Below are 14,246 nucleotides of genomic sequence, written 5' to 3'. Positions count from 1 at the left end.
AAATGAATCGGACTCGGATTGATACAAATGTCGATCTTGACGCCTTGACGTGCAATCAATGTCTCAACGCCAAATCCTGCCTAGCTTTTGAACCCGGAAGCTCTGCTGGGACTTTTATGATGCAATTATGTAACAATTATATTCTTCTCAGTGTTAGAGAATTAAATTCGTCGGGCTTTTCATAGCTCTATGCGCAATCGTCTTTTCTTTTTTTGTCAATTCGTATTTAAAAAAAAAGAAAGCTTTTTTTTTCACGCCCCTCAAAATTTCATGAAATTTTACATCTCTAGAACTCGTGCTCCGATATGCGTAGAATCTAGGGGTCCTCTGCGGCGGCGGCACCAGCTTCCCTGCATGGAATAATAAGCGCGAGCTTTATACGGCACACTGAGACAGGCAAGGGACATGCATTGTCCCTTGTGGTGATCGATCTCTCGTCTTAAGTCTGAGCTTATTACTCCACGCAAGAACGAAAACCAACTAGCCCAGCCGCAACACATTGTGTTAAGGCACCAGCTTCCCTGTCATATTGTTGCAGTAGTGGCTAGACTTCTGTTCCATGTGCTCCTGCCGCGCCTTCCCTTTCGCTTGCAGCTCCATGGTGAGCGTCCATAAAGTTACAGATTATACGCGTAATATTGCTGGGGGGAAAAATCTGGCACTCGAGTCCGTCAAGTCACTGCGAATTACGGGTAATACGTGGGTTTTTCTGCGATTTGACATGGATTCTTCGACAAAGTACACTACAGCTTCTGTTCTTTGTGACTAGTTTCGCAGTGTTTGTTCAGAGCATTCAAGCTCATTCATATTTCAGTTGGTAATCTGGCTTCCTTTTTTTTAACCTATTTACCCCCTATATATTTGCGTTCGAGCCGCTCTTCTTTCTTTCCTTTTTTTTGCGATATAGATTAATCATCATCATAATCACCAGCATCATCGTGTTATTACCAGTGTCACGGTAACAGGAAAGCTGTATACTGTGGGCACGCCAGTCTGAATCCCTTTCGCAGACGTCTTAGCAGTCGTGACCAAGAGATCACGCGATGCTTTGACAAGCAATTACGTGGCATCGCGCCTAGGGTTTGCCTCTTTACCCGTATGACGCGTCGTCTGCGAAGGGAGTTTTTACTGTGCAGCGAAGCTGACGTGGTTCTGCGAAGAATCCACAGCAGACCAATCGAGGGCCAAATGAACCGCGACCCTTACAGCTGAAGTTTACGTGCGAGTACATTTGTAATGCAGGTCGTTAATTCGCTGACATCGACCGTTAATTGTTTCTGCAACGCTGTATAAGCTTTCGGCGATGCTGATGCAATGGCAAACCTGCATGTTGCTGATTCACCGTTCATTCTACGAACAAGACATCCTGTTCATTGAGATTAGGGTAGCTCGCGTTTTCCAAACTCGTAACTAAACATATCGAGACAGCTAAAAAAAAATGAACAGTGGCGATTTAGCGGTAAATGCGTTAACATTACGTGGCACCTCTTTGAGGTCCCGCGGAATCTATCGTTTAAACCGCGTTCACCACATTGCAAAATGCCGTTCAGGCGCTCACTCGACACACTTCCTGCCTCTTCGAGGAGCGAAATGCAACTGACGGTGGTCCGGAGCAGACCACCGGACCTGGCGAGGCGGCCCACCAAACTCCCACCAACTCGGTGGGACTGGAGTTTCGGCTCGTGGACCAGCCTTTGTCAAAGTGACGTTTGTTGTGGCGCATTTTGAAGCGAAACGTCACGGTACAATATTAATGTACGCCGAACACTTTTCATTGAATCTCTCTCTCTCTCTCTACACACACACACACACACACACACACACACATATATATATATATATATATATATATATATATATATATATATATATATATATATATATATATATATATATAATCATAAGAAGCCCTCAAACAAAGAAACCTAGGACAACATAGCGGAAATCGCTTGTACTTACTGATTGAATTAAGGAAATTATAAATTAATGGAAATGAAAGTGGACGAAAAAACAACTGGCCACAGACTGGATACGAACCCACGTTTTCGTATTACGCGTGCGATGCTCTTACCTATTGAGCTACCGCGGCGCCGTTTTCCCATCCACTTTCTGGGGTATTTATGTTTTACTACCCGAACTAGCCTTGGGAGTGTTAGCCAGCGCCACCACTCACAAACCTAGGCGGCGGATGTGGAACATCCTTTCTGCCGCAGGCATCACGAGCACGTGATCTATTTGGGTGACGCAACTGGTCAATAAACCCACACATTTTACCTGAAGGCATTAATGTTGCCGGATTCGATACCCGCGTTATGTAATGAAGGAGAAGAAAGGGGGTTAACCGTGGTTCCCGATACTCATTAATCATAGCATAAGAAGCCAACAAAGACATGAAGGTCAACACAGAGGAAATTACTTGACCTTACTAATTGAATTAAAGGAATGATAAATTAATGAAAATGAAAGTATATATATATATATATATATATATATATATATATATATATATATATATATATATATATATATATATATATATATATATATATATAAAGCCCGCAGGCAATGGAGCCGAGGAGTCGTAGAGCTGTGGTTATCGAAATGTTGAAAGTAATGAAAAGGTTAAATGAAAGTGGAAGAAAAGATAACTTGTCGCGCCGGTGGGGATCGAATCCGCAAGTGACGGCCGTATATATATATATATATATATATATATATATATATATATATATATATGAACGATAGAATTCCGGTACTGCCCGTGCGTATATACACTCATTGCGTGGTAAGGAAATTTTCCAACAGGATCTACAACGCGTGCTTGTACCCGTACATGGAAGAATTTCCCCTGCGTTCCAGGCGACGCCTCGATAAATTTTTTTTTTTCGCAACTGCCAACGGCAACGGTTCAAGAATAGAAGTTGGCTATGCGGAACTGTCGGGGCAGTGGGTAACGGATTTCTTGAATATAGGGGAGTGACTGGTTATCCTATGCACAATCCTCATTTTCATATGAAGCGTCTTCTGCTATAGTGGTGGATAGTTTATAAATATGTAATTGTATGGCGCAGAAGATGTCGACATCACTATAGAGCGCACTTCCGCCCTTTGTTTATGCACAATGTGGTGAAGCTAGCATTATACAGTAAAATGTCCTGGTTTCAGCTCATTGCCGACAACTAATTATGTAATCGCGGCCAATCGACGTCATGATAAACCAACCTTACTATAGAGTCGCATTGCGGTTACGTTTGTTTCACGGGACCTTGTCGCGCGCGCCAGTCAGCACTTCATAACGTGTCGTCGTGGTATGCCGTCTGGTCGTTGCATCGTCGTCCTTCCTGGTTTGTCATCCGGTTACGGGATGGGCGTAAATTGCGCCTTGAAATCGCGCCTAGGACCATTAATTATGAACTTGATTGACGCGCGGGCGAACGTTTATCGCCTTTTAGTTGTATCTCTCCGCCGTCCTGCAAGATAACCCGCTATCGGCCGAGAGCGCGTCGGATTGCGACATCGCACGCCGACTTGTGTCCTCCGAAAGTCGATGCCTGCATGTGCGGCTCACGTGCGCGCAAAACCGGTGGTGGTGGTCTGCGTGCCAACTTTTTACAACAGACGACAAGGTGGAAGTACTTGGTTCGCTGCAAGAACATTGCTTAGTGGTGCAGTACTTGGGGAGTGGTTGCCCACAAACCTCGCAGTGCAAGTCATATATACCCAAGCTTTGCAGAACTTTTATGTTCACCTCGCGGAGCTCGATCGTCTTACGTATATACAGTCGGCCACGAAAGCTTACGGGACTCGGAATTTGCTAGAAAGCTGAAATGCTGGTCACATAACCTCGAGTTTAACGTTTCAGTATGTAATAGATATTGTGACTCGTATAGCAGCTGAGGAGCGCCATGCCTTAACAGGCCGGAAATTCATATTTCTCGTACAACCGCGCGGTTCCGTTATCTTTTGTGGTCGACTGTGCGTCTTTCTGCTTATAATCTTCAGGCCTGTGTTTATAAATTGCAAAATAAGGGAATATTTACTCTTGTTTTATGCATGTGAGTTTACAGTTGCTTTGGTCGGGGGTGAAAAGTAAAATGGGCATCTATAATAATAATAGTAATAATAATAATAATAATAATAACAATAACAACAACAATAACGATTTATTTCCATCGCCATTACATTGATAGAAGGAATGGGAATAAAAGCGATTGACGCTTGACTACGTTCCCACCCCCCGTACAGCAGGTGAGCAGTGGCATGCATATAAATAACGCAGTTTCACGTAAAGGAATTCGGCGAGGTTTATTAGCATGTATCAGCCTATCTTATGTCTACTGCAGGATAAAAGAGCTCATCAAAACATCTCCACTTACGCCTGCCACGCGTCCGCTCGCTCCATCCTATGCCCGTGAATTTTCTAATCTCATCACACCACCTAATCCTTGGTGGCTGTCCTCGACTGCGTATCACTTTCCTCGACATCCATTTTCTTGCTCAATAAACCGCTTGTTTGCTCATGTACGTGTTACATGGCCTGTCCTACTCCTTGCTCTTTTCCCTCTTAATATCATGTGACTTATTCGTGGGACAGACATAATCACTTCGATGCTGTTTGTGACAATCCAGCAAGATCGCGTGCGTGGGGCAAGATGCATAACGATACACATATGAACGAAGCTCCAATGGAGTCATACGACCTCTTCTTGGGGTTTCGTTTATAGTTGTTGCATGTGTAAGTGTATATTTACAACGTGACGCGAACAGACAATGAAGCCCAGGAAAACATTTGGGGAAATTAAAGTTTCTCTTAATTGAAACGTAGAAGTAATGAGGAAAAGATGAAAGAAAGTATACAAAAATATCATTTGCCTCCGGTGGGAGCCGAACCCACGTCGCTGTCGGAAACGCGGCCATTCCTGACGCTCGGTTTGTCAGCTGGCGTTGCCAAGAAGCTCGAACCAGCTCGACGGGAGCTGTGTGAACGACGAGGCTAGACGGCGGCATCTGTGCGGGTGGCCCCGACACATCTGTCATCGAGACATGTCGGCACACAAGCGCGTAGGTGTCGCTGCCCTCGCCTAGCGCGCGCATCTGCAGACCCGGCTCTCGTAAAAAAAAAGAGGGGGGGAGGGGGAGCGTATGTCTCTCCATTTCGTCATTCGGCAGCCCGTCCTCGCGAAAGCTCGTAACGTCCCAGCTGTCTCGGGCAGTTACTGACGCTACAAGACTTGCTTGTGCCTTACGCACGTGCGAGTCAGCAGTTATGGCGCCAACTTAAACCGCACGCGCGAAACGCCGTTAACAAAAGGCTGAGCCAAGGTTTACTGCTCCAAATTTGTATGGGAGGAGTCGTCATCGCTGGTAAAGCTTCATAAAATGTCCGTGCGCGCGGGGGCCTGGAATACAAACACGTGTGTGTGTGTGTGTGTGTGTGTGTGTGTGTGTGTGTGTGTGTGTGTGTGTGTGTGTGTGTGTGAAATAGTGACATGAGTAAGGATATGAGTTAAGGAAATCACCGTGGCCATGACAGTGGAGAGCTTTAGATTAGGGGACGCAAGCGGCCTGCCTACGCAAGCGGGCTCTGCGCATGCGCAGTACCGTCGCCCCCTAGTTCTTGCGCCGCTTGCGTCCCCTAATCTAAAACTGTCTAATACACCGAGCGGATATAAGCCACGCTGTCGCCATTCTCGGAGGCCAGGCAGAAACGCAGTTGCCCGGCGCTCCGTCGTAAGCGGATGTTGGCATTGCTCGATCTCCTCACATTGTTTCCGTTTTTCGCGGGAAGACGGCGCGCGCTTCGCGCTCAGTGGAACGGGATGTACGCGACCAGCGCTGCTTCGCACGCATGCGGTGTGGGCGCGTTTTTATTTTCGCCGAGATTTCTGAAGCCTATTTTACCGGCTGCTGTATAGCGCGCCTTTTTGCAGGGGTTGTTCACATTTCGTTCATCTCGAGTAAAGGGGCGTAACGTAACGTTTGCGAGCGTACGACGACGTCGACCAGTTCGCGGCCTGGGCTCTGACGCGTCCGTTTATTACAATTATACGAGCTGTTAGACCCATCTCTCTGAATATAAATAAATAACGACGATAGAGCGCAATTCGAAGAGCCGTGGAATAATAAAAAAAAAAGCGAAAAAGCCATTATCATTGCAGTTTTTGTCCGTATTTGGATACAATAGACAAAAATTCAATATCAGGCCGCACGCTTCGTGTCCAATAATTACAACCCTTTGGAAAATGTCACTGAAATAAAAGCGTTGCTGGGCTGGAAACCGTTAACCACCAGAAAAAAAAAAAAAATCTAACACTCACTTTTTTTCCACTTTACCCTCTATACACAAACAGGCATTGATAGCAGCAACTGTCTGTCGGAGCCAACTTATGTCTCGACTCGACTCCACTCGACCTCTCGAAGAAGGTGCGCGAATACAGTTGTAACACGAGCCGTTTCGCCAAATCCTTCTTTCCACAAGCTGTGACAGATTGGAATTTGTTGCCGGAAGAAACGTGTTTCAGTGCCTGATAATGACGACTTTTTCATTCTCACGCCTGTGTTTGTGACGATTCGTTGCTGTCTAAATGTTCTTTTAATTTTCTATTACGCTTGGAAAATAGTAACTTATTCTATGTTCCACCTTGATGGGGGTTGCTATATGTATTTATTGCTTATTTCTGCGAACAATTTAACGCATCTTTCTCTGACTGCCCACCCCCCTCCCCTATTTGCGATAATGCCTCCGAGTTGACGCAGGTATTATGCAAATAAAGTGAATAAATAAATTATTCAAAATTGGAGCAGGTCTACGTGAAGAATGGAAACGGCAATGCTCGCAAACGCGTTCGGCACATCGCGTAACCCGCCGCGCTATGCAGGGTGTCCCAGCTAACTTTAGCCAGAGTTTAAAAAAATATGCGAATGCCACTTAGCTGGACAGAAGCAAGGTAATGTTGTTTGCCGTCGCTTGGAGGTACACAGATTATTTTTTTCATTCCGCCTAATTAGACAGTGCTAATTAATTAATCAACTTCTCAAACATTATAGTTAGATGAAAAGTGTCACCGAGAAAATTGTTCAAGTAGCTGTACAATTTTCGCATTGACACTTTCAATCGAATTATATTATTTGAGAAGTTGATTGATCAATTAACACTAACTATCTAATTAGGCGGAATTAAAAAATATAGTTTGAGTATCTCCAAGCGACGGCAAACAACATTACCTTGCTTCTGTCCAGTTACGGGGCAGACAGACAGACAGACAGACAGACAGACAACGAACTTTATTTAATCCTGAGGAGCTACTGTCAGGACCTCCTAACGGGAGGCCATTGTAGCCGCTGGCCGCGCCCACGTAAAGGACAGAACGCCATGACGCTCCGCTCTTTCCTGGGCCCTCTGGATAGCCTGGGCTTGCTTTCGGAGTACCGTGCTTCTGATGGCCTCCTCCCATTATTCGGCCTCGCTGGAGAGGAAGTCGTTAGGCAACGCGGGACATCGCCGTCGCATATTTTTAAACTGGCTAAAGTTAGTTGGAACACCCTGCATAACTCAGTGGCTGTGACATTGCGCAGGTTCGATGCCCTGTCGCATGTCGATGGGTCCGAACGGGAAGACACACTCGTAGTGTACTTAGATTTCGGTACGCGTTGGAGAAGCCGACGTGGTGAAAAATTAATCCGGGACTTCCTGGTGCTGCATTTCTTGCACAGAGGCCGCAGTGTTGCTTCAGCGGGCCCCGAAACCTCACGAGTCACTTCACTGTGCAGGCAAAAACAGCACGTGCATAACCACTGCGCGTACCGAAGACTGATTCCTCTCCCACCTTACTTTTCGGGAAATTGAAATGAATCGACGCGAAACAAATTTTCTTGTACCTGCAGACTGAATGAGAACAAAACAGCAATGAATTGTCCTTCCATATATATATATACATATATATATATATATATATATATATATATATATATATATTTCGTCAGTTTTTGCCAGTATTTGGAATACGTGTTTCTCGAGTGCCAAGCGAGCGCGCCGCGGTAACGCCAAGAAGAAAGCAACAGAAAAAAACGTCTAGGCTGCCCTCGTTGCAGGAAGGCAGCAGAGTGACAGTTTCGTACACGCACGTGCCATTGTCTTAAGTGCCTTCACCCAAGTGTGCGTAAGTTATCTCCGGGGCGGCCTGCTGTTAGCAGCGCCCGCGAACAGCCTCGAAACGTTACAACGAAAGCGTTGAGGCTGCGGCGAGGCAAAAGCCCTCCCCTTAGCATCTCGTTCTATTGTGCTGTCCGTGACTGCGACTGTTTGTCTTTTCGACTCAGCGCGGCGTGACTAACGTCTCGCCGGGTCACGTGACCGGAAAAGGACTCCGCGGTCGCCCGCGAGCAATAGGTCGCTGGCAGAAAGAGAAGGTTGTGTATTGGCCGCCCTTATCAGCGGAGGCACCTTTTCTTCCTTTGATTTCTACCGCGGCTCCGCTCTCTTTTCGCTCCGTCGTATGGTTCTGAACGACCCGTCATCGCCTCTGTGTGTGTATATGTACCCGGGAGAGCTTTAGTGGGGCGGCCGACGAGGGTGTTGAACGGAGCGCGTTGTGTGCTTCGAAATGCCGGCTTTCGGGCTAGTCTGTGTATAGGGTCTTCCGGTCTTAGCGGGAACACCTTAATTGTATTCAAGCTCTCATTGCAGTTCAAATTCGTTTTCAAGTCGTGCCGGCTAACTTTTCGTTGATATCTAAGTTAGACAAGCGCTCGTCCTGCGTTCTTTAGTCGGTTGTGTTCATTCGCGTTTTTCTAACCACGGACCCAGACTACCCATTCTAGCCACTCTACCCGGACCAACTCGCCTACTTCGCCATATCGATGAAGCCTATACATTAGGCATCAGGCATCCTACCGGCTACTTTTTGCTTCTAGAAGTAGAAGTACTGTGCTTATACTGCCTCGAATACTAACACGGTGTTTGCCCAAACGGACCCGGTGCAGTCATTGTCTGTAAAGTCTTGAAGTCATCGGCACCGAGCGCGAACGGGGGCTGTCTTCGAGTCGCGTACTGTAGTAATCTGGGGCTGCTCTAGATTTCTCCAAAGCTCAAGAGATTAAGAAATTTCCGTTCGGATTGCTGGGGACGCAAGACTGCGACAAGAGTCCGGCGACAGGCTGTCACGTTAGGAGTAGCTTCGAAAGTTTCGACAAAGGCTGTACCACGGCAATAAAGTGACGCGCTGACGCTTTTGAACGCGGTAATATTTAAATAGCATGTGGAATGCCCATCGAAACACCGACTTGGATGGTGTCTCTGTTTGCAGTAATCGACATTCGATTGACGTTTGATCACTCCTTTGATGTCGCACATATAGACCGAACGGGCTGTTCTTCCCTGCCGATCCACGTCTTTTTCTTTAATTCATCCGAATCGCGGTCAGTATTTGAGCATGAAATGCTTTTAGCTTCCGTTGTCGGCGACCTTCAAGAGACCTTGAGCCAAAATCCAGAGCCGGTATCCGGGCACTCAATACGAGAATGGGACGAGAACGAAACGAGAACATCCGGGCAACAAATCAAAACTTAATAAAATGCGGTCTCTGGCCCCCAGCCCCTTGTCCAGGACCGCATTACATACGCTAGTTACTGCCCAAACAAGTTGCAACAAAATTTTGCTTCTGATTTCTTCCTAATGTTTGTTCACAATATTACTCAAGCTGTAACTTCTTGTACGCTGTGTCATTTCCAATAACGACGTCTAAAAGGCAGATACAGTGCACCATACATTTATCATCTTTTGGCGCTGAGACAGGGTTGCATGTGCTCTTTTCAACGCCAGCGGTCCGTGGGTTCCGCGGCATGGGTTTTGCGCCGCCTCTTTCGATAGATGGTTGCGAGTAATCATCGTAATTACTCCAATCAGTCTGCTTTGCCGGTAGCCATTTCGTGCTTCCATCTACTCTCGATTACGGGAGAGCCAGCACTTTTTCCCCACGTGTTGGCGCCAAAATTTAAAAATAAAGGAATGTCACGAACTATGAAAAGCAAGTGTTTGTACTCGCGTTTTCTCCTGGTACAACAAAATTATCTTTCTTGAAATTGCTTCCGATGTTTAATGAAATCGTTGACGTGATTTCGACGCTGCGAGCCGTTGACATTTCGGTCCGTTTTAATGTCAACATTGGTGATCTCACATGTTTCTCGCGCCCGCGCTCTCGTCGGGATAATTCGCGCCGCGGTTATTGTCCGCAGCCAACGACCTGTAGCAGAGTCGGAACATCTAATCGAACACCACCCGCAGCGCCTTCGCAACCGGAACGTGACAGCTCACAGGTTGTTCTCCAGTGCATGAAATTGTGCCAGGCACCAATGGAAACGGCACGCATACACACAAGGGGAAAGAAAGAAAGAAAGAAAGAAAGAAAGAAAGAACGGCTGCATAGAAAAACGCGCTCTGGAATTCCCGCACCCAGCGGCCAACCCGTTCGAGACGGCGACGTCAACCCAGCACTGGGGCGAGCTACCGTGGAAAAAATGCAGGTCCCTCTGTTTTGCCGTCGCGTGTCGGCGGCGCTTAGCGAAATGCGTCCCGCACCCCCTTTTCTCTCCCGCCGCTCTTCACCGACTTGTTGCTTCTGCCGCAACGATCTTCAGAAGAGGGGGGGACGGCGCCCGCGGCAAACGGCGTGCCAGCAGGAGCGAGCGCTTGAAGTCTTCGTTTACCTGGACACATGACTCAAGAGGTTGCAACGCAGCGACGGCGCCTTCTTGGCTCGGGCGACGGACGGCACTTCTCGTCGCTTGAGTCACACGCTTTCGGGCCCAGCGGTAGCGACGGCGCAAGGCCTGTCCGACACCGCGCTTCTGCGCGCGCCTGCTTTTTCCGCGCCATCGTTCGCGTCACACGCAACGTGCGCAACGACGTAAACAGCGGTGCCGTGCGCGTGCTGGCAGCCGCCGACTCGGATTGTGTGCGTGGACGGTGTGGTACGGGTCTTCTTTCCCCGTCCATTCTATCTGCGCGCGGCTCTCTCTCGCTCGAACGCGAGCCGACTTGCGGAGAAGGAGGTCGGACCAGGCCCAGCCCTCGCCGGCGTAACCGTCGCCGGCCACCGACAGGCAGGTTATCGTCGCGCGTATTGTGAGCTCGGCGATCCGCGGCGGTGCGACGGCGTGTGTGTGTATGGTGTGTCCGCACGCGCGCGGAGGGGCGCCTTCCTCAAGCCGTCGACGGCGCCGTCGGCATCTGCGGCAGCAGCTCTGCTCCGAGTGTTTGATTTAGCAGTGCAGTGCTACGCGGGCGACCGGAAACTACGTCAGCTATCGCCAGCCGCCGACGCCGTCTCGCCTTCCGATAGCGACGGGAGGACGGACCCATGGCGTTGGCTCTCGCCGGAGTGCCGCCGACGCAACGACTGTCCGAGACTGCGACGACCGCTCCCCGTGCGACGACGCTGGACTCGGTCGTTGCGACGACCACGCGAGCACTCCTCCTGAGGCTGTTGGTGCTGCCGCCGCCGCCGCCTCTACAACCATGAGGTTCCTGCGCCGGCTACGGGTGAATAACATCAGAGCGTGGGCTCTCCCCCCTCTACTTCGTCTCCTCCTAGCGCACGCACGCGGCATGGTTTTTGACCGTTGGTTCGTGTTTGGTTTGCGTTCGTTCGCCCGTTGGGCGTTGAGCAGGCGCATCTTGCCGACGTGTTGTGGATGAAAGGACGCGTGTGCGGATGTGTGCCTTCATTTCAAAGAAAATGCCCCCCCCCCCCCCCCCCCCCCCCATCTTGCCGCGCTTCCTTCGCACTCCGCGCGTGAGAAGCTTCTTTTGCATTCTGTTCTACACGTTGCCACGCGGATCACGCACCTGTTGGCCTGAACTCTTCCCTCGTAGTTCGTGGGAACGCGTGATGCTGCCACAGTCGCGTAACCGCGACGGTGTATTTAGGAGGTCACCGTCGTAATCGGACGGAGTGAGCTGCTTCTCAAATGCGCGCGCGCGCTGAGCCGGCGAGGCGCGGGTGAATCTCGAAGCGGGGTCTAGCCAACTCGAGCGTGACGAACGTTCGTCGGTTGCCGCCTCTTCGGTGAAGCAGCGAAAGCCTCCCGGTAGCGGTGTTTCTCGCCCCGTCTCCCCCGCCCTGAGAAACTCGAGTGCCTCCACCGAAAGCGTCGTGTTTGCTCGCCCCGCTTGCATGCTTCGGTTATCTTGCCACCTAAACTTGGATTGCGCGATCGCCCCCCTGCCTTTCCCCTCTCCTTGTCGCTTACCCTGGGTATCTGTTCAGGCGCTGCGCGATGCATGGGTCGCTCGTGTGTATTTGCCTACGGAACAGACTTAAAAAAAAAAAAGAACTTTCAGTTTCGTCTACGTTCATCTCTGAAGCCGGATTCGCGTTCTATTGCTCAGGCTTTGGTCAAACGCATTGCCCATGTTGACATGCGTGTACACTGTTGTCGCGGTAACCTTTACAAATGTGCACATTCTCATGTCTAAAGGTAACGGAAAGAACTGCAATAGCTGCAACAGCTGCGCGGTATATATTTATATAGTCTGGCGCCACAGTTTAGCGTAGGGTTGCTGCTGTAACTTTTAAGCCATATGGCGAAAACAGTAAAACTAATTCATGTGTTACTATTATTCTCTCTCTTTTCGTTTTTTTTTTTTTTGCAGTTGTAGTTCTCTTAACTTTCAAGAATCAACTTTTGTAAATGTTTCTGCTACAAAGTTTAAAAAGAAAATGTATCTTGCTTAATAAACTGCGTACTAGCGGCAGAAATACGTGTTTGGACATGCGATGATATAGACATTGGTGACGAGTGAAAACTGTTGAATGACATGGGCAAAAAAAAAAGATAAAAAAAGCTGTGGCCTGCGCAGGGATCGAACCTACGACCTTCGCGTTATTAGCACGACGCTCTAACCGACTGAGCTAGCAGGCCAGTCGAGAGACGCGCGCTCGGAAATCGGAGCTATCTGGACGGTACGCGCGTGCTACGAGCGAATGGTGCGAATTGACCTCAAGAAAATGGTACTTCGCGTAGCAGTGAGGACAGTTCTCTGGCGCACAATTGGTGCGTCTTCTTTCACAAAGCTGAGAGTGAAGTCATGTCTTTCTCAAGGGCTCGCTCGCTGCCTCATTCATTTCATTGCCGTTCTTGATGTGCTGAACAGCTTATCGTTGAAGTCATGCCATGCGCCTTTCTCCGGCATCTTGCCCCAAAATGGGACGAGGCTACCAGCGGGTCAAGCTTGCGAGTTATTCTTTCGTATCGAATCGAGGCTGAAAATGGCAGGCAGTTTCTTTTAGGGCAACTACTACACGCATGACTGCTCTCTGTTGCTCGAAATTGGTTTCACGTAGTTCTTTCAGAGGGGGAGGAAATTAGCCTTAGAAATACCGCTGCTTCGTCCTGGCACATCGATACTCGCACTGTTCACGTGGTGTACTACGTTGTCCGTTATACTTTCAGGGATCCTTCGACGTTTTAACGCGGCCGCATAACGCGTGGACAGGCGTGATCTCCTACACATGACGTCGCGGATGCCGTATTGGGAACAGGCTGTATTCGCACTCTCCACTACGCTGCGTGAGATCAGCCGGAAATGACGCGGACCTAATTAACGCGCTGCTTTTCGTTGAGCTGCAATGTTCAAGTACACTGTAGTTGAGCTCTAGTGGTTCGCCAGCATGTTGGCGGCGACGTCATTCCTTGCTAATAAAAACTTTTGCATAGAGATCAAGCGCCTCGATGAAACGTGACAACGCTGACAAGAAGAAACCGAAACGTTTCTAGAAATTTCAGAGAGCAGTTGAAACAGTGGGTGCTTAATTTCACCAAACTGTCGAAATCCTCTATCTCTTTTCTCTTCTTCTTCTTTTTTTTTTTTTTCTTGATCGCATGGAAATGTTTCGCGGCGCTGACGTCAGCGTTACGTCTTGAAGCCCATCGCCAACGACGTCGCCGTAGTTTACAGTTCGCCTGCGGCTACGTTAGCCACCGAAACTCCGGCTTGCTTTCACTTTTTTACTAATTTTTTCCCCTTCACTTTTCAAAGTCTCACTGCCTTTCTTTATGTCTTTTCTACTGCTCGCAGCAGGTGTGTTGCAGGGCTCGTTAAAAGCGATTCCAACGTACTACTCGTAAAGTAACGAATCAGCGGCGAGTCTTTGAAACGTTGGGGCTTTTCGTATCGCGTTTCTGCAGGAAACGAGTTCCTGGCGAAACGGCTCTTGAGCGACGTCCGTTTGCCCGCGTCGCACGAC

The 14,246-nt window shown here is 48.7% G+C and overlaps 1 protein-coding gene and 1 non-coding gene across 5 annotated transcripts in view; one reads left to right on the top strand and one right to left on the bottom strand.

The window, feature by feature from the left end:
• The window catches only part of LOC126521861 (uncharacterized), an 84,227-nt gene that overhangs the window by 35,478 nt on the left and 34,503 nt on the right, over nt 1–14,246 (top strand). The window contains exon 1 of one of the 4 annotated variants that reach the window (XM_055066131.2): nt 11,164–11,539. The exons of the other annotated variants lie outside the window; for them this stretch is intronic. Within the exon in view, the coding sequence (XP_054922106.2) occupies nt 11,516–11,539 (24 nt within the window). The 5' untranslated portion in view covers nt 11,164–11,515. Of the gene's footprint in view, nt 1–11,163; nt 11,540–14,246 lie in introns of those variants that run through there. 4 annotated transcript variants of the gene reach the window in all.
• Nucleotides 12,848–12,921, bottom strand: TRNAI-AAU (transfer RNA isoleucine (anticodon AAU)). The gene has a single exon. It is a non-coding gene; the product is annotated as a tRNA-Ile (tRNA).

This window comes from Dermacentor andersoni, chromosome 6 (assembly GCF_023375885.2).
Source record: "Dermacentor andersoni chromosome 6, qqDerAnde1_hic_scaffold, whole genome shotgun sequence".
In the NCBI taxonomy this organism is placed as follows: domain Eukaryota; kingdom Metazoa; phylum Arthropoda; class Arachnida; order Ixodida; family Ixodidae; genus Dermacentor; species Dermacentor andersoni.
Note: the sequence above shows the minus strand (reverse complement) of the source record. Positions and strands in the feature narration are given on the sequence as shown.